Here is a 20,916-nt window from a genome sequence, read left to right as displayed (position 1 = left end):
GAAATCTTCAGTTTCTTGGCAATTTCTCCCATGGAATAGCCTTTTTTTCTGAGAACAAGAATAGACTGTCAAGTTTCACATGAAAGTTCTTTTTTTCTGGCCATTTTGAGAGTTTAACAGAACCAACAAATGTAATGCTCCAGATTCTCAACTAGCTCAAAGGAAGGTCAGGTTTATAGGTTCTCTAATCAGCCAAACTGTTTTTATTTATTTTACTCATTTATACAGCTGCATTAATTCCACAGCGCTTTACAAACATTATTGGCACTGTCCCCAATTGGGGCGCACAATCTGGAATCCCTATCATTATGTATTTGGAGTTGTGTGTTTTAGTCCATGATTACATGTTCAAAATTTTGTAAGCCAAAATTGAGAATTGCGCAATCAGCGGAAAGTATAATAGAAACACGTCACCACTTCTGCATTTATCACCCACTTCTGGATTTGGCTCGTGTGGGAATGTGGCCTAAGCCTCGATCTCCTGCTGTCCTCAGATTACATGGCAACAAACTGCAGACAGCATTCATTATAAGGATAACTGGGTGGAGGAAAAGCTTTCTCAGCACAGGAGGCACTAACTCGCTGACACTGCGCCTAGTGGTGCGCTCAAGATCCATTTTAATGTGTAGTAAGAAAGAAGAGAGAACATTTTTGAATTGTGACCACATTCTTCTTCACTTCAAATGCACACAAGGTCATCCTGCTTTAGAAACTGTTTTGGACACATCACTGATTTTATACGCACTGATGTAAGGGCTAGTGGAGTAAGTGCCTCCTGCACTCATGAAGACTTTTGCTCATCCTGTTATATTATCTTCTAAAAGGCAAACGCTGAATGGAACACATGGCAGCTAACTCCAAACTGTACCGTAGAGTTGTGGCTCCACAAGCTTACAAGGTGCATTTGATGCCGTACTGTGTATCATCTAACGCTTCTAGTGTACACGGTTCTCCTCTTGTGTAGTTTTGAATAACCCTTTCAAAGTAATTTTCCTACAATGCTATACCTATCCACTGGGTCACACGGGTCTCCCTATGGACACCATTTGGCTGTTTTCTTGTTCCCCATAGATAATCAATGGCTTGACCACCGCTCCATTCAAATGGGACACAGGACTCCCATTTTTGTAATCGGTAGGACCCACAAGAATTGGATGTTTATGCAGGCTGCCGATTGGGGTCTACCTATTTGATTTTGTCTGGAGTTAATTGGCTGCTTACCAGACTGACCGGTATAATAAACAAGCAATCAAAAGTTAACCTTTTTTATTTAAAAAAAAAAAAAAAAAAAAAAGTGCACGTCTATAACATATTTAACCACTTCCCGACCTCCGCCGTACTATTACAGCGGAGGTCGGGTCCTTTGCTTTGATGTGGGCTCCGGCGCTGAGCCCACCTCAAAGCCGGGACATGTCAGCTGTTTTGAACAGCTGACATGTGCCCGCAATAGCAGGGGGTGAAATCGCGATTCACCCGCCGCTATTAACCAGTTAAATGCCGCTGTCAAACGCTGACAGCGGCACTTAACCGGCGCTTCCGGCCGCGCGGCTGGAAATGATCACATTGCCGACCCCCGTCACATAATCGGGGGTCGGGGATGCGTCAGAATGGTAACCATAGAGGTCCTTGAGACCTCTATGGTTACTGATGCCGGCCTGCTGTGAGCGCCACCCTGTGGTCGACTCTCATAGCAAGCCTGCAATTCCGCTACATAGCACCTCTGAGGCTTGATGAATCCTCAAAGGGGATGGCTGTCTTCTTTGTAACCTTGGCCACCGGTACGTCGACTTTCGGGATTTCTTCCCATGTTTTGATATCCTCTGGGTCAAACGGTAGACGGCCTTTAAATTCTCGGGACATCACCAGTCTACGCTCTGCATCCTTCCATTCTTGCAATATCATAAGTCGGATGTGTTCGCTCACCAGGAACACCGTCTGTCTTTGAGATGTAAGACCCCCAAACATCAAGTCCTGTCTGGATTTTGGACGCGGCTCCTCCTTCACCTGCATCGTATTTCTCACCGCTTGAACTAACTCTTCCGTGTCTTCCACTGGAAAGAGAAACTTCCTTCCTTGCTCCTGTTCTTCTAGAGGCAGCTCTCCTTCATCCTGATCCGAACTCTTTAAAGTCTGATTCTTCATTTGAAGAAATATCCAGATCCCTTTGCTCTGGGTCAACTCTCGGTCTCATGCGACTCAGACCTGGACTGGAAGGGTACTGCTGTGCCATAGTAGCTAACGAGTTTTGTACCTCATCCCGAATTAGACTCATCATCTCTGATAAGAATGTTGGTCGTTCTTCTCTTACAATCTTGGAAATACAGGAGTTGCAGAGATCTTTTTTTGTATGCTTCTGGCAGCTTTACATGACATACGTATGTAATCCGTATGGCATCCGTACTGTGATATTTTATCGCTGGCTTGCAAAACGGACATACCGTGTATATACTCGAGTATAAGCCGAGATTTTCAGCCCACTTTTCTCTAGTCACATTCCACGACAGCCACTTCGGAGGTTGTCTTCCCCGCCCTAATAAGGGTAAGGAACACAAAGAGGTTAAATACCCCTCCCCTTACTGCACCACCAGTGTTTTCCTGTCCCCTATGGGACATGAGGAGATTCTGAAGGGGCTGCCGTGGCCGGCGACCGGAGCTCCACTTACCAAAGCCGGGCAGCATGGAGGTCGGGCGTCCCCTCCTCAAGAACGCTGCTCCAGTCTCCTCTCTTCAGAGGGACTCGGGGCCTTCCCGCCCCTCCGGCGCTCCCTTCGTGGAGTAATGCGGGGCGGTGACGTGCGTACTGGGGGCCTCCTGCAGCCCCCCGATTCCCTCCTCCCTGGCTGCAGCGCTGGAGGTGGCGCACGTCCCGGAGTCTGTGGCCAGCCGATGGCTGGGTCGCTTCCGGGTTAACGCGCGTCACTTCCGGTTCACTCAGGTGCGTTCCAGGATGGAGCGCACCCCGGCCGGCAATGGCGTCGGAGCAGCAGGCACGCCATACAGCAACGTTTTCGGGGGCGTTCCAGGACCCTACCCCAATCAGGCACCACGGGGGGAGGAGCACTATGACGCTGGGCCACCGATCTTTCATAAAGAGATCCGGGTAGCAAGGTAAGCTGAGTGTTACACTACGTGACGGACAAGGACGGTGACAGACCCCCTTGATCTGCATCTGCAGATGCCAGCGTCCCCCCTCCTACCAAAGTAAGTAGCAGGTGTCGGGCCCAGTTATCCCGTATATGCATGCGTGTGTGTGTGTGTATGTGTATGTGTATGTGTATGTATATATATATATATATATATATATATATATATATATATATATATATATATATATATATATATATATATATATATATATAGCTCTATACCCCTAAGTGGCTTAGCAAACACTCTTTCTCTTATAGGGAGAAAAGGTTTCTGATCCTAAAAAGTCAAGCCGCAAATGTAAAGTGCGTACGGCCAAACTCCCATCAACATACGGGAAAAAGCTCTGCCAGTCCTGTACGGATGAGGTCCTACGCGCTGAACAACCCTCGCTGCTGGATAGCATCAGATCCCTCATTAAAGATGAGGTCCATTTTTCTATGGCCACCTTCTCACAAATGTCGGTGCCTCAGCCACCCACTCTAAAAAGGAGGAAAAAAGCCCCGGTAGAATCCGACCCAGACTCGGGAGAGGTCCAGTCCTCGGGTTCGGAGGATAATTGGGAAAATGAAGGCTCCACTTTTACCCCCACCTGTAGACCAGAAAACAAAAAATATTTTAATTCTGAGGACATGAGTGACCTAATCAGTTTAGTAAGGGGCACCATGGGGGTAGAGGATGAAGAAGTTACACTCACAGTACAGGATGAGATGTTTGAGGGTCTGAAACCCAAAGATCAAAAAGGGTTTCCAGTACATAAGAATTTACAAGATCTAATTCTGCATGAATGGGACCTCGCTGAAAAAGGTCTGACTGTGCCATCAGAGCTAAAAAAAAACGGTGTCCATTGGACGTGGATTACTCCTTGTGGGAGACCCCGAAAGTGGATGTACAGGTGTCCAGGGTAACTAAGAAAACAGCCCTTCCCTTTTGAGGACTCTGCTCAACTCAAGGATCCGATGGATCGTAAAATAGAGTTTATTAAAAAAAAGTCCTGGGACACCTCCACAAATTTACTAAAGTCCAATATAGCCTCCACTTACGTGGCCAGATCTCTATTTATCTGGTTACGCAAACTTGAGGATCACTTGACTCAGGGCACCCCAAGAGAGGAGATTTTAGACTCCCTACCCTTGCTACAGAAAGCAATTGGGTTCCTAGCTGATGCTTCTGCTGAATCGGTCCGAGTAGCCGCGAAAGCTGCCGTCCTCTCTAACTCATCCAGGAGAGCACTTTGGATAAAATCCTGGGGAGGTGATTTTGTCTCCAAGTCCAAATTATGTAGCATACCCTTTCAGGGTCATAATGTATTTGGACCCGTTCTGGATGATATTTTGGATAAGGCGGCAGATAAAAAGAAATCTCTCCCCGAGCAGAAGATGCGTGTTTTGGGCTCACTTCGTCCCTCCCGTGACCAATCTTCGCAGAGAGGAAAAGGCAAATCGGGAAGGTGGAGCTATCCCAAGGGAGGCAGGGGCAAAAATATCCTGGCCCCTCAGGCCCAGCAAACCCCAGATAAGCAATGACTGTGCTCCGGTCGGGGGTCGATTTTTCACGTTTTTTTTCAACAAGTGGCAGACCATCTCCACAAATCAGTGGGTCCTTCATACCGTTCAAGAGGGACTAAAAATAGAATTCGTGAGACCATCCCCACAATGCTTAAGGATAACCTCCCTTCAAAACCCAGATCTCCAAAACTCCTTGTTCCAAGATCTACAAAAACTAATGTAATCAAATGTAATCTCACGGGTACCGAAATTGGAGGAAGGACGTGGTCATTATTCACACCTTTTTCTGATAACCAAGCCATCAGGGAAGAACAGAATTATCATAAATTTGAAACCCAGTCCGATACAGGAGATTCAAAATGGAGACAGTCAAATCCGTAATCCCCCTCATCGGTCAAAATTGCATGATGGTGACTGTGGATCTGAGGGATGCGTATTACCATGTGCCAATCCACCCAGAGCACAGGAAATTCCTCAGATTCGCAGTCTCCAAGGGTCACCAGATCGAACATTTCCAGGTCAATGTTCTCCCCTTCGGCATCTCATCGGCCCCATGGGTTTTCACGAAAATTATGGCGAACCGATAATCTTCATCCGTCAACAAGGAATATGCATCGTCCCGTATTTAGACGACTTCCTTATTATGGCTCCATCTCCATCTCTGAGAAAGGCAATAGCTGAAACGCGCGTCGGGGGGGACAGGGGTGAGGTGCCAGTCCACGCCGGGATTCTTTCTACACTGACTGGTATGTATATTAGTTTTACTCATTGTGTATGTGCTTTTTTATACAATCCTCTGGACCTGTGTGTTTAATGCAGGTGTTTGAACTTTATTTACTTGCACAGTCACTTTGATTTTTCTGTGATACCTGTCTTGGTTACAATGTGGATATATTTATACTGTAGGCACCTGTCCCCTGTTCATGTAGGTGCGTGCTGAGTACAGCACGGGGATTATTTCCCCCTGTCGTTTTTAAACCTGGAATTATCATTAAAGTTTGTTCTACATATTTATCTGGTATTTCTCACAAGTCACACTGCTGGTCCATGTGTAAGCCATATTTTTCTCGCCCCCATTGACTTTCATTGGCGGATTTTTTGCGCAATATGCTGACAAACGCAGCATGCTGCGATTTTCTACGTCCGTACAAGACCGTATAATACGGAGGCGTAAAATACGGCAGATAGGAGCTGCCCCATAGAGAATCATTGTACCGTGTGCAATGTGTATTTTCTGTGCGCCTCATACGTCCGTAAAACTCGCTAGTGTGACGCCGGCCTTATACTTCTTTGAGAGCAAGTGAAAAATTTTGCTGAAATATGGTCAATCTGTTTTCTATGGGAGTGGAATTTTTTTTTTTTATTTTCTTTCTCTGCAGTAACGCTTTCCCTGCTCCATGACATCCAAATACTTGACTAAATCAAACTCCTCTTCTGATGAGGATGAAGGAATGGCAGCAGCACTAGCAGGACCTGAGTCCTCTTGCTCTTGGCCGTCCTGTAACCCACTCATCCTAATTGCTACCTCAATCAAAGCTTCTTTTCCTTTAGTACGCTGTTGATCATAAAGCAATATACGATGTCTTGGGTCCACATAAACAGCTGCCAGAAGAATTTTATTTTCTAGTAGCAGTGTCTCTCTCCGTTTCATTCAAGCAGCATTGCCATCTGCGATTAAACCTCCTCTTTGGGACAGGCAAAACGACAAGTTCTTCTAGTCCTTTATAAAAATGCCAGGAGTTAAATCCTCAGCTTGTAACTTTTAGTCACTGTAAATGGTGATGAAGCAATGCCTTCAATTCAGTCACCTGTGTCCATTGACCTTCATGTAGTGTTACCTGAGGGTTGGCCATATCTACAAGGAAAGGTTTCAGCTCAAGCAATCACTCAATTATTAAATAGCTGCTGCCCCACCGAGTGGCTTGATCCACAATTGCTCCTTTTCCAGCACGTCTCTTCAAGATGGAATCAATTTTAACGGTTCTGGCAGCAATAGCTAATTTCCTCACTTTGCTAATAAAAGTTCCAGCATGTCCCTCTTGTAGACGGTCTCTTATTGCCAGCTGCAGCGTGTGCACAACACCGCACATGTGATGAATAGGAAAGAGGTATGAAGCAGCTTCAACAAGATCATCTAATTGTAAAGAATCATTTTGCTGTTCTTTTATAGTAATGTCTGTTTGTTCCTCTGTTATGGGAACAGGACTGTGGCCTTCCATCTTCAACATACTGAATGTGAATTGTTCTTCTAGCTGCTGTTCACCTTAATTATTCTCATTCATCAGTTTAATTGTACTTATCATGATTGAAGCATTATCAGCTGCAATAGCAAGAACCTGTTCCTTTTTTTTTGTTCATAATATTGCAGAACTTTTTCCACTTGGGTCTGGAGAAACTGGCTGCTGTGATGAACTATAGTATCTTTTATTGTCGGTGTCTTAGTAACAATTTGTTGTCACAAACATATCGAACGTTCATAGCAAATGGTTCACTCTGACGTGTGCAGGCATCCATTTTACGAATACAAAGCGTCTCTTGAGTCTTTTTAAGATCTTCTTTTTTGTTAAGGGCCTCTTCAATCACTAATTTTCTAATGCTTTCTCTTTCCAGAGAAACACCAAGTTTGCGATCCATTTCTCCATTAAGAGCTGTTTAAAGCTGTTCATGCAAATAATGATAATGGTACATAGTCCTTCACAACAAGCTCGATGAGCTGTCTTTTAAACTCATCTTCTGTCATTGTTACAGTAACTTTGTCACTTACAAAATATCTTGTAACTGAAGTTTGAGACGCTCTTTCCTCCTCCTTTGCCTGGCGGGAAGTGCTGATTTCTTGGTGCTGCTGTGATCTTTTTCAATCACAGCTTTGTAAACTTCTGGGTGACAGCATTGTAAATGTCTCTTTAGATTGGAAGCTTTTGAAGGAGCATTTTTACCACTGCCTGAGTATGCACTGATTTTGGCATCACAGCATTTGTTTTCATCTGGGTCACTTACACTGACAGACAAAATGTTTATTATCTTGAGTCACTGTGAAATGCTCAAATACAGCTGACTTCATAGGATGCTTCTTAGACATATTGTAATTATGTAAATTCGCTCTCAAAATTTTGTCCTGTAAAAAAAAAGAAAAAATAAAGTATATTGTAATTCTTGCAATGTGTTGTTAAATAGCTTTACTCTGAACTTTCAATGTCAAGGCTTGTCTCAGGGTGCAGCTCACTAAAGGCTTCACATCACATTTCTTCAGTCTATGAAGAGGGAGGGAGCATGTTTGTGCTGAATCACATTCCAACATGCATGCGCGCACAAATATATATGCCCTCGTCGATCCTGTTACTCTATTTCCGAATTTGAGATGTTAGAATATTAGGGGAAAAAATGTTTTCTATGTTTGGTGTATGTAAGTCATCAGAGCAGCTAATTTCTCCAAACATGAGCTAAGAGGAAAAACAAACTAAAACATCAAGCATGCAGAGACAACATATACTGGACTATTGATTTATGCACACTTTATTGAAAGTTTAGATATGCTTTAGGAAGTACTTACCTGCTTTCCTGTTCACTCCAGAACTTCTGAGATGAATGTAGGCTTTCCTTCCCTGTGTTTATTTTTTTTTCCCGTTATCTGTAGAGTAGGAGCTTCACTAATTATGAACATAAGCGGCAGCACAGGTTCATCTCAACTAAAAGCCTAGACCTTGGATCAGGAAAAGGACAGACATTTATAGGACATTTCAGAACTTTCCCAAATTCTTATGAAAAATATTCCCCACAAACTGCATTGAACCTCTGTGCCCAATTTATTATATTTTTTAGGAGTCGGTCCATTTTATACCGACTCCACTAAAATGGACTCCGACTCCACAGCCCTCGTGCTGATTCAAGTCCCCGTAAGGGGACTATTGAATGCAGTCAGTTAAGAAAACGTTATACTGCTGAGGATGGGAAAAAAAAAAGTTATGGATCTTGGAAGAAGGGGAGAAAGCAGGGGGGGGGGGGGGGACCATGCCTTGAAGGGGATAAAACCTAATGTGCTTGTGCTATACATGTGAACAATTGGAAGTTTTTGAGACCACATCCAAGACCATTTTGTCTTATTTTTCAGTTGTGGTTTTGATAATTATAATGTAAGGAGGTTTGTTAGTCACAGATGTAAAGATATTAGCCTGTTCAAAGACCTGTGTATGCCACTATAAGGCTTGTTAAATAAACGTGACCTGGGGATCTCTGGAATAATGGCTAGCTGTCACTCGTGTGGCTCATGCTTTTTCACATTTGTTTTCCCCAGTATCCCAAACTCTATAGTGATGACCCTGAAAATGGAAAAATTTTCAACTGCATCCAGCGGGCTCATCAAAACACGTAAGTATCTTTTACTTATCCCAGAATTTCTACTATTGTTAAAGGGAACCTGTCAGCAGGATTGTGAACAGTAACCTACAGACAGTGTCAGGTTGGTGCCGTTATACTGATTACAATGATACCTGGTGATGAGATCCATCTTGTGGTTGTTGTTTAATCTGTATTTGTAATTTTCAGTTAATTATATGCTTGTGCTTTGGGGCGGCCCGTGTGGGGTCTTTACGTGGTTCTCTGCTTACATATTCATCTGTATGGCTTATGGCAGGTCGCTGATCCCTCACTGACCTGCCACCTATTTTGCATGCTAAATATAATTATGGCTTTTTTTTTTTTTTTTTTTTAAATCGCATTCAGCAGCGGCGGTGCCTGGCTACAGCATGATTGCATTTATAATGTGCAATAACTTTTACTTGGGAATATACATTTATTCTTAAAAAAAAAAAAAGTAGCATCTATCGGATCGCCGATTTTAAATGACCAAAACGTTAAACTTATTCTTGCCAAGGTGCACAAACGCACATTGTAATTCCCCAGGTTTCTCTTATTGTGTAAATGTATAAATGAATTGATTTTAAACCTTCTGGTAAATGCATGGTTTTAGTTCGAATAATTATCCTGTGTTATCAATACATCCATTCAAACCGTCAGATTTAAGTGTCGCCAATTTGAAAATCCAGTACGATTCCATTTGCAATTTAGTGATACTGTCTGATATTTGCTCAATGATGGTAAGTTTCAAGCATGCAGAATGATTGTTGTGCTCCATAATGAAATGCCTGGACAGACTGGCATACATTGAGGTCATGTCCATTCATCCTGGGACGTACAACCCGGATACTGTAACTTGCAATATCGCTCAACTAGCTAGATTACAAAATCTGAATTGCAATTCACAAATTGTTTAACCCCTTTCTGATATCTGACATAATATTCCATCCATGTGACCTGGGCCTATCTGACCAGGTACGGAACATTACGTAATCATGATCGGCCACACACGGGGGTGCGAGGGTGATCAATGCCAAGTGTCAGCTGATTCTGACAGCTGACTTCCGGCACCAGGTGCCAGGAGCAGTCACGGACTGCTCCCGGCACTCTAACCTCCGAACACGATCGCATCATTTCAGAAGACGGCATGGAGCTGACAGCCCCTCTGCCCTTGGATCGGAGAAACCCCGCGGTGTGACGCTGGGTCCTGATTGTTGCCATGGTGAACCGATGTTGTCATGACGACATCCGGGTCACCAGAGTAAGGAAACTTGTTGGTCATGTGCAGTGCATGATCACCAAGTCTCCCTGTCAGTGCAGCGCTGATAGCTTATATGGTATGCAGAGGCTACTTCATCTTGCATACTATAGAAGCGATCAGCCTGCAAAAAATTATTGTCCCGTAGTGAGACAGAGTAAAAAGTTAGACTTTTTTTTTTTTTTTTTATAATTATAAAAAGATCAAAAATAATTCTAAATAATCAATCACTAAATATTAGAATGAAAAAAATCTGAACAATAAAAGAACACACATTTGGTATTTCCGCGTCCATAACGACCGAACCTAAAAAACTGTCCCACTAGTTAACCCCTCTAGTGAACACCATAGAAATAAAAAGCAAGGCAAAAAACAATGCTTTTATCGTCATACCGCTGAACAAAGAGGAATAACATGCGATCAAAAAGACAGATCTAAATAAACATGGTACCCCTGAAAACGTCTTCTTGTCCCGTAAAAATCAAGCTGCCACACAGCTCCATCAGCGTAAAAATAAAAGTTATAGCTCTCAGAATAGTGATGCAAAAATAATAATTTTTTTCTATAAAATTAGTTTTTGTATAAAAGAGCCAAAACTCACGGTGCTAGCGGGGATCTCGTCGCAGCAAAGCCCGGCATGGTACGGAACCCAGTGACTGGAGGTAACCTCTATGACGTCACACCAGTTCACTGAGCTCCGCTTCCAGCAGCTCATTCACCAGTGGTTCTCAGCCTGGACAGTCACATCTTGGCACCGTCCAGGTTGAAAACTAATTATCCCCCAGACATGGATTACGGTGTGGGACACAACGATGGACAGGTATGGTATAATTGTTGTTTTTTTATTTTATTTTTATTACAGGAGATCGAGGGCTTTGGTGGAATTAGGCAAGGTCTTTTTATTTAATCGTATGAACATATATATTTTAACATCATATAAGAATGTATAATGAACCATAAACAGTGATTGAAAAGGAACAAAGGAAGTATGGTTTACTTGAGAGTAATAAAGGAGTCTGTGTCCTTTTTTTTTTTTTTTTTTTTTTTTTTTTTTTCAATTAAAGGACTTATAGACACCTCTCCATTACTAAGCTATGGGCTTGATGTCACCTGGAAATAAAGGTGACATCAACCCCACAGATATCAACCCCAATTGCCACAGCTACAGGGCAAGAGCGCCATAATTTGCGCATCTAATAGATGTGCCTTTTCTGGGCAGTTGTGGGCTGCTATTTTTAGGCTGGGAGGGGTCAATATCCATGGCCCCCTACCAGCCTGAGAATACCAGCCCCCACTTTTGAGTTTTAGCAAGGCTGGTTGTCAATAATGGGGGGGGGGGGGGGGAACCCATGCCGTTTTTTTTTTTTTTTTTTTTTAATTTAAATAAAAAAAAAATAGTGTGGGGACCCCTCTATTCTTGATAACCAGCCTGGCTGAAGCTGACAGCCGAGGGTTGCAGCCCCCAGCTGTGAGTTTTGCCTGGCTGTTTTTTTCATTTATTTATAGTGCAGTTGGTGGCTGAATACCCCCATCAGCCACTGCTGCTGTAACTGTTATTAGCAGGGGGTAAGCTGATGGGAGTAATAGTCCCATCAGCCGCCGCCTGCTGTCTTCTCTTTTACATAGGTTACATTTATCGCCGGCAGAGCAGAGGAGAATGATGAGAGCAGTGTTCAGCACCCAGCTACAGAGAACAGCACTTGCTGTAACGCTTCATCCCTGGCGCCAATGCATGTCACACAGATGACATCCATGTGTTATGCGTTTGCACGTGTACGAGACGTTTTGTGGCCCCTGCTGACATTAAAAAATGGGCATGTCAGCATGTTTTGCCCATGGACACACGGTCCTTGGAAAAACACTGACGTGTACAGAACCATTCACTTGAATAAGCAAATAGTGCGCTCCGTCCCTCCCGAGTCTCTCCGTATGGCTAAGCAGTACTGTACTGCCACATATGGGGTATTGCCATGTTCAGTAGAAATTGTGGGACAAATTTTAGTGCAATTTTTACCCACTTTTTGTGTGAAAATGTAAAATCTTTGGCTAAAACACAATTTTGGTGGTACAAATGTAGTTATTTTGTCGTCACTGCCCAATGGTATAAAATTTTGACACCTCCATGGTGTCAATATGATCACTGCACCCCTAGATGAATTAATTGCGAGGTGTAGTTCGTAAAATGGGGTCAGTTATGGGAGGTTCTGCTGTTCTGGCACCTCATGGACTCTCCCAGTGGGTTATGGCACCTGCAAACCATAACAGTAAAATCTGTTGCTCGTTATCTTCTGAGCTTTGCACTGTGTCTGAAAAATATTTTTCCATCATACATGACGGCACCACGAGAGAGGGGATCCGCCCATCAAGGACCGGAAACCTTCAAGATAAAAGGGGCGGCTCCTCTCTCCACATCAGTTGGTTTCCTGTCCTTGACGGGGAACCCTCAAGATGGAAGACATCTGATGAAGATTGAAGAGGATGCCGGGATCTGGGTCGGGTGGATTTGGGCAGGCGCTGTCTGCTGCACCCGTCACCAGGTACCCGTAGTCGCCTCGGGGGTCAATGTATATCATGCCCCCCCTGAGCGAAGCATGGCCACAGCCCGCGAGGCGAATGCCCGGGTGAAGATACTCCACAGGGGCCGCAGGCGCGTTCCCCCCCCCCCCCCCTGTCGAGCGGAAATCCTGCCTGTCCACGGGGGTCACTTTATGGTGCCCCCCCTGTTGACCAAAGGTGGCCATGCAGCCCGTGAGGCACATCGGTCCCCGGGCAAGGTAAGCTCCTCGGAGGTTTGGTGGCCCTCCCTGTCGAGTGCAGGTCTCCCCCCTTCCCCCTCCTCCTTGACGGTACCTGAGGCAGAGGTTTGAAGCAGAGTCTTGTGAGTGAAGAGGCTGCCTGACGTTGTGGCGTGGATACTCCCGGAAGCCTCCCTCCAGCTGACACCAGGTATCCGGGGAGGTATGTGCGCAGCAGGGGGGGGACAGATTCTTCGGCGCGCACCGCAAGCAGAGCGGGTGCGCGCCTGGAGGTAAAGCGCGCACAGGCGCTGAAGCTGGCGGCAGCGGGAACCCTAGTGCAGGAGCAGGGCGCCGGGGGGACCCAAAAAGGCGGCGCGCACCGGAAGTGGTGACCGGTGCGCGCCTGGAGCATAATACAGCAGCGCGCATCGGTAGTGAGGCCGGGTGCGCGCGCGCTGCTCTGACAGAGGCAGGATCAACCAGGTAAATGGTGGATATTAAAGCGCGCACCGGATGTGGTTGCCAGGTGCGCGCTTGGACATATGCATATAGCGCTGACAGCTGACAGGCGCAGGATCAACCAGGTAGTTGATTGCTTCACGTGCACCGGAAGTGGTGCAGGCACGATCAGCCAGGTAATCATTCATGATTAATGAAGCGACCAATGGTAGCAGGATCAACCAGGTGTTTCATTAAAAAAAAAGAGTGAATCTATTTAAACAAGCCAGCTGCGCTGCCCTGTGTCACTAAACCAGGCAGGTTAGAGGTGACTACTCTTGTTGGGTGCGTATAATGGAGAGTTTCTCGCCAGAGCATTTGATGCCACAGCAGGAGGTGCAGGAGAGGCGGTCTCGCTCAAGCGAAAAGAGCCAGACCCGCCATGGCAGCAGCAGAAGCCGCTCGGACAGTATACGGCATACCAAGGAGGGGTCCCTAGTCTCATTGGGAGACACGGAGAAGACCAGCCAACCTCCGGATCCGGTACCCGTACTTTGAAAACGTCCGAGTGGTGAGTGAACTACGAGAAAGTCCAGTACGCTAATGCCTGTTCTTTTCTCTTATCTCCGTCTCTCCCCTCTTTTCTTACATACATTGCGGGGTGGAGTATAGGAGGTCACCAAAAAATATAAAACGAAGACTAAAAATAGAGAATGTCCCTTATGTAAAAAGCCCTTAATATCATCTTGGGGTAAAAAACTGTGTCAGGACTGTATTAACCAGACTGTGGCGGAGGAAACACCCTCCTTTACGGACAGCTTAAGATCTCTGATCCAGTCCGAAGTCTCCAAATCCGTAAGAGCATTACAGACACCTGACACAGATGCCAGATCTAGGGACAGATCCAGCCCCTCTATAGCATCCCAAAGGGATTCTTCGGGGTCAGAGCAGGATTCTGACACGGCCCGCTGTTCTGATAGTAGCTCTGAGGAGGAAGACACCTTTCCGGCAGAGGCTACAGATAAACTTATTAAAGCTGTTCGCTCTACCATGGGGCTGGTAGAGGAGAAGGCCAAAAAGACAGCCCAGGAACTCATGTTCAGTGGCCTACAAAAGAAGAAACGGAGATCATTCCCTGTTAATGATCAAATTCAAGAACTAATCAAAAGGGAATGGCAAAGGCCGGAAAAGAGGTCCCAGATAACTACCTCCTCTTCAAAGGGATACCTTCTTTTAAGGGAAGTATCCTCATCTTGGGACAGAGCCCCAAAAATCGATGTGGCGGTCTCAAAAGTGGCCAGGAAGTCCTCCCTGCCGTTCGAGGACCTAGGTTCTTTAAAAGAACCTCTGGACAGGAAGGTTGACAGTTCCCTGAAGACAGCTTGGGAAGCCTCTGCGGGAGCACTAAGGCCAGCTATCGCGGCCACTTGTGTCGCCAGATCCCTTAAGATCTGGATAGACAACCTGGAGGAACAGGTGGAGCAAAAAGCTCCCAGGGAAGCTATTCTAGAGTCACTTCCAACTATGAGGGCAGCGGCTATGTTTCTGGCTGAAGCATCAGCAGACTCTGCTAGGCTGGCAGCAAAATTAGCAGCATTAGCTAACACTGGACGCCGTGCCGTATGGCTCAAATGCTGGCCAGGGGACACTCAGGCCAAAATGAAGCTTTGTTCTTTGCCTTGTGAGGGAAACTTCCTGTTCGGACCGGCATTAGATGAGGTACTGGAGAAGGCCGGTGATAAAAAGAACTTCCCAAGACAGCCGTTTCAGCCCTTTCGTCGCACCTTTCGGAGAGGCCAAAAGTTCCGAAGGCAGCAATACAGAGACCGGGACAGGAGCAACCTGGACAAGCGACCCAGGGGAGGAAAGGGCTTCTATTTCGGCAAGTCCCCCAGACACACCAAAAAACCCTCCCAGTGATGGTCCTTCTCAGGTGGGAGGGAGGCTCTCTCACTTCCTTCCAGCCTGGGAGAGGATCTCCTCCAGCATATGGATCCGGCAGATCGTAGGATCAGGCCTAAAGCTAAAATTTCACCACTGGCCTCCAAGAAGGTATATGCAGACCCCAGTACAGTCCTCCCAAGAGAAGCAAGACAGTCTGGAGGGGGAAGTAACATCACTCCTAGACAAGCACGTCTTGGAAGAAGTTCCTATAGACGAAAGGAGGGAAGGATTTTATTCCCCTCTTTTTCTCATAAAAAAACCCGACAACTCTTGGAGGACAATTATAAATCTAAAAGGCCTCAACAAATTTCTTGTAATACCATCGTTCAAGATGGAGACCATAAAATCTGCGGTGAAACTTCTCTATCCCCAGTGCTACATGTCCGTCCTCGACCTCAAGGACGCTTATTATCACGTCCCAATCAGACAGCAAGATCGTCAGTTCCTCAGAGTGGCAGTTCAGATGGGGTCCCAGCTGTGTCACTTCCAGTACAGGGCTCTGCCCTTTGGGATAGCAACCGCCCCACGCGTATTTACGAAGCTGATTGCAGAGGTCACAGCACATCTCAGGGAAAAATACACTCTAATAATTCCCTACTTGGACGACTTCCTGATAGTGGGGAAAAACTTTTCTCACTGTCAGGAGCAGGTCAGAATAGTGATGGACACTCTTCAGACACTGGGATGGCAACTAAATCTCAAGAAGTCTAAGTTAGAGCCGGCAATGGTCCAGAATTTCCTGGGGATAACGGTGGACTCCGTGACACAGGAGTGCCGCCTCCCAGAAGAAAAAGAGGAAAAAATCAAACAGATGATTATGGCCACATTAAAAAAGCCGGAAATGACCTTGAGAAGGGCCATGTCGGTGTTAGGGTCCCTAACCTCCTGCATACCGGCAGTAAAATGGGCCCAGTTCCATGCAAGAGAACTGCAATGGTGTGTGCTGCAGAACGACCGAGAACTTCAGGGACAGTTAGAGCAGAAGCTCACTCTCCCACTCTCTGTGCTCCAATCTCTCAGATGGTGGTTACAGATAGTCATCCCCCAGAGGAGTTCCCTGGACATTCACAGCCTCCATGATAATTACAACGGACGCCAGTCCATGGGGATGGGGAGCTCACTCAGACACACTATGGGTCCAAGACCCCTGGGCTCAAGAGGAGAAAGATCTATCCTCAAACGAGTGGGAGCTCCTAGCAATAGAAAGGGCGCTAGAGAGATTACTTCCACACTTGGCAGGGCATCATGTGAGAGTCCTATCGGACAACCGAACAGCGGTCGCATACGTGAACCACCAGGGAGGCACCCGCTCTCGGGCACTGATGCACATAACCACAAGACTCATGTCTCTAGCCGAAAGGCACTTCCTGTCATTATCGGCCCTGCATATCCGAGGTGTGGACAACATAAAGGCAGACTTTCTAAGCAGGAACCACTTGAGGCAAGGGGAATGGTCCCTAAAAAAGTCCGTTTTTCAACGGATAGTGCACATGTGGGGAAAACCCAGGGTGGACCTCTTTGCCTCAAAAGTCAACAAGAAAGTCCAAAAATTCTGTTCCCTGAACCCTACAGACAGGCCGTTGGCAGTAGACGCCTTCAGCATAATATGGACATCTGGACTCCTGTATGCCTTCCCACCGATATGTCTAATCCCAGTGGTTCTGAGGAAGATCAGGGAAGACAAGGCCAGAGTGATCGTGATAGCGCCCTTCTGGCCGAAAAGACCGTGGTTCTACTGGCTGAGAGTGATGTCAGTGACGGACCCGTGGGTTCTCCCGGAAGACCAGGACCTTCTAACTCAGGGTCCCTTCAACCACCCGCAGAACTCCGGGCTTCATTTGACAGCCTGGCATTTGAGCGGTCGTTACTAGAGAAAGAAGGGTTCTCAGCTGGGTTAATATCCACCTTGCTCAGCAGCAGAAAACCAGTAACGACCAAGATCTATGGGAGGATATGGAAGAAATTCCTGTCCGGCTCAGGGCCAATACGGGAAGGGGAGGTCCCGATAGTGGCAATACTGGAGTTCCTGCAGAAGGGCTTAGATCTGGGGTTAGCTGTTAGTACCCTCAAAGGCTGAAATGCCTTAGCAGCCCTATTCAACTGTGACCTGGCAAGTAATAGGTGGGTGGTGAGGTTTATCCGAGCCTGTAGTAGAGCTGACTCTGTTCCATCTCCTACTCCTCCACCATGGGATCTGAATTTAGTGTTAACAGCCCTGACGGAAAGCCCCTTTGAGCCGTTAAATACAGCTTCAGATAAAATACTAACATTAAAAACAGCCTTGTTAGTGGCACTTACATCGGCCCGTAGGGTAGGGGATTTACACGCGTTGTCAGCTGACCCTCCTTACACACAAATCATGGACGATAGGGTTGTATTAAAATTAGATCCGGCATATCTCCCCAAAGTGGTATCGAGATTCCATAGAGCTCAGGATATAACCCTACCCTCTTTTTGTCCCAACCCTAGTAACAAAAAAGAGGAGAGACTCCATTGCCTAGACGTTAGGAGATGTATCCTACAGTATCTAGAGAGTACAAAATCCTGGAGGAAGCAGAGGGCTTTATTTGTTTCGTTCCAGGGGTCAAGGAAGGGCCTTAAAGCCTCAAAACAGACTATAGCTAGATGGGTGAGAGAGGCCATTATTCTAGCATATAGTAGTGCAGGCAGGGTTGTTCCACAGGGTCTGAAAGCCCACTCCACGAGGGCCATGGCGACGTCGTGGGCGGAGAGAGCAGATGCTACCATCGACCAGATCTGTAAGGCGGCCACTTGGTCCTCTCCGTCTACATTTTTTAAACATTATAGACTAGACCTATCTGCTACCTCTGATCTCACATTTGGGAGAAGAGTGTTACAAGCAGTGATCCCTCCCTAAAGAGAATACAAATCTCTGTAACTCTCTCGTGGTGCCGTCATGTATGATGGAAAAACACGGGTATTACATACCTGGTAATGTGTTTTTTCATGAGACATGACGGCACCCTTATATTCCCACCCTTTTGATCACGTCATTAGTTGGGTGCATTATTAGCATTATTTTTTATTATACACTCCCTGGGGTATCGGTGAATAGAACCGTATAGGATGTATTATTTATGTGTACACTAACCAGCAGAGTTCCTCTCGTACTCTGTAAAACAACTGATGTGGAGAGAGGAGCCGCCCCTTTTATCTTGAAGGTTTCCTGTCCTTGATGGGCGGATCCCCTCTCTCGTGGTGCCGTCATGTCTCATGAAAAAACACATTACCAGGTATGTAATACCCGTGTTTCCAGATTACATGTAAAAATGGACCTCAGTTGTAAGAAAAAAAAAAAAAATTCCTATTAGCCCTTAGAAAAATTAAAAACTTGGGGCTAAAACAACATTTTATTGGTAGAAGTGTAATTTATTATTTATTCACCGCTCAGTGGTATAAAATTGTGTGATGCACATGTGGTGTCAATATGCTCACTGCACCCCTAGATAAATTGATTGGGGAGTGTAGTTTGTAAAATGAGTTCACATATAGGGGGTTCTGTTGTTCTGGCACCTCAGTGGCTCAGCCAATGTGACATGACACGCTCAAACCATACCAGCAAAATCTGAACTCCAATATGGTGCCTCTTCCCTTCTGAGCTTTGCACTGTGCCTCAAAAGTATTCCCCTACATATGGGGTATCAGCGTACTTAAGAAAAATTGCACAACAACTTTTGGGGTCCAGTTTATCCTGATACCCTTGGTAAAAGATCATTTTTGTGGAATTTTTTTTTTTTGCTCTACATTATAAACTTCTGTGAAGCACTTAGGGGTTCAAAGTGCTTACCACTCATCTAGATGAGTTCTTTGGGTTGGGTGGTCTAGTTTGCAAAATGGTGTCACTTGTTGGGGTTTTCCACTGTTTAGGCACATCAAGGGCTCTCCAATGCGACATATCGTCCGGTCTCCATTCCAGCCAATTTTGCGGTGAAAAAGTAAGGGTATGTGCACACGTCAGGATTTCTTGCAGAAATTTTCCTGACAAAAATCGTTTTTTGTGCGTTTTTTTTTCCCAAATGCATAGAATTGCGGGAAAAACTCAGAAAATCCGCAAAAATAATGAACATGCTCATTTTTTTTACCGCGATGCGTTTTTTTCCGCAAAAAACATGCAGAATGCAATCTAAATGATAAAATGCATAATGTATGCGTTTTTAATGAGTTTTTATAGTGTTTTAGCGCAAAAAAACACGAAAAAACCTGAACGTGTGCACATAGCCTTAAACTTCTCTCCTTCCCTTCCGAGCTCTGTCATGCGCCCAAATGGTGGTTTACCCCCACATATGGGGTATCAGTGTACTCAGGACAAATTGCGCAACAACATTTGGGGTCCAATTTCTCCTGGTACCCTTGGTAAAATAAAAAAACTTGGATCTGAAGTAAATTTCTTTTTTTTTCACAAAAAAAAAAAAGTTAAATGTTGGAAATGTTACTTATGTTTTTTTTTTTTTGTGACATATCTGTGATTTTAAGGGCATGAAAATTCAAATTTTGAAAATTGTGAATTTTCAAAATTTTTGCCAAATTTCTATTTTTTTTTCCACAAATATATGCATGTCATATCAAATACATTTTACCTCTAACATGAATTACAATATGTCAGGAAAAAAACAGTCTCAATCACCGGGATGCATAGAAGCGTTCCAGAGTTATTGCCTCATAAAAGGACAGTGGTCAGAATTGTAAAAATTGGCTTGGTCGTTAACATGCAAACCACCCTCGGGGAGGGGGTTAATGGGAAACATTTCTCCCAGGAATCTAAAGTAGAAAAAAAATTATTGCCATGTGTTACAATCTTGCAATACAAATACCGTATATACTCGAGTATAAGCCGAGATTTTCAGCCCAAATATTTGGGCTGAAAGTGCCCCTCTGGGCTTATACTCGAGTGACGGTGGGTGGCAGAGTCGGCGGGTGGGGGAGAGAGCGCTGAGGCATACTCACCTAGTCCCGGCGCTCCTGACGTTCCCCTTGCCCATCCCACGGTCTCCGGGTGCTGCAGCTCTTCCCCTCTTCAGCGGTCACGTGGGACCGCTCATTAAATTCATGAATATGGAGTCCATTGACCACATATGAGCGGTGCCAGTGACCGCTGACGGGAAGAGCTGTGGCACCCGGGGACAGTGTGACAGGCAGGAGCAGCGTCAGGAGCGGCAGGACTAGGTGAGTATTATACTCACCTGTCCCCGTTCCAGCCGCCGGGCGCCGCTCCATCTTCCCGGCGCCGCTCCGTCTTCCCGGCGTCTCTGCGCTCTGACTGTTCAGGTCAGAGGGCGCGATGACGCATATAGTGTGCGCGGCGCCCTCTGCCTGATCAGTCAGTGCAGAGAGACGCCGGGACGAGACGCCGGGAGCTGCAATCAAGAGAGGTGAGTATGGCTTTTTTTTTTTTTTTTTTATTGCAGCAGCAGCAGCAATGGCCCAGATTTATATGGAGCATCTATGGGGCAAAAATGAACGGTGCAGAGCACTATATGGCACAGCTATGGGGCAAAAATGAACGGTGCAGAGC

The 20,916-nt window shown here is 45.7% G+C and overlaps 1 protein-coding gene across 2 annotated transcripts in view; it reads left to right on the top strand.

The window, feature by feature from the left end:
* MGST3 (microsomal glutathione S-transferase 3) overlaps nucleotides 1-20,916 on the top strand; it is a 97,716-nt gene that overhangs the window by 43,350 nt on the left and 33,450 nt on the right. For both annotated transcript variants that reach the window (XM_069737190.1, XM_069737189.1), the window contains exon 3: nucleotides 8,944-9,017. In XM_069737190.1, coding sequence (XP_069593291.1) covers nucleotides 8,944-9,017 — 74 coding nt within the window. The remainder of the gene's footprint in view (nucleotides 1-8,943; nucleotides 9,018-20,916) is intronic.

This window comes from Ranitomeya imitator, chromosome 8, assembly GCF_032444005.1.
Source record: "Ranitomeya imitator isolate aRanImi1 chromosome 8, aRanImi1.pri, whole genome shotgun sequence".
Classification (NCBI taxonomy): domain Eukaryota; kingdom Metazoa; phylum Chordata; class Amphibia; order Anura; family Dendrobatidae; genus Ranitomeya; species Ranitomeya imitator.
The sequence above is the reverse complement of the archived record's forward strand: the minus strand, read 5'-3'. Positions and strand labels throughout refer to the sequence as shown.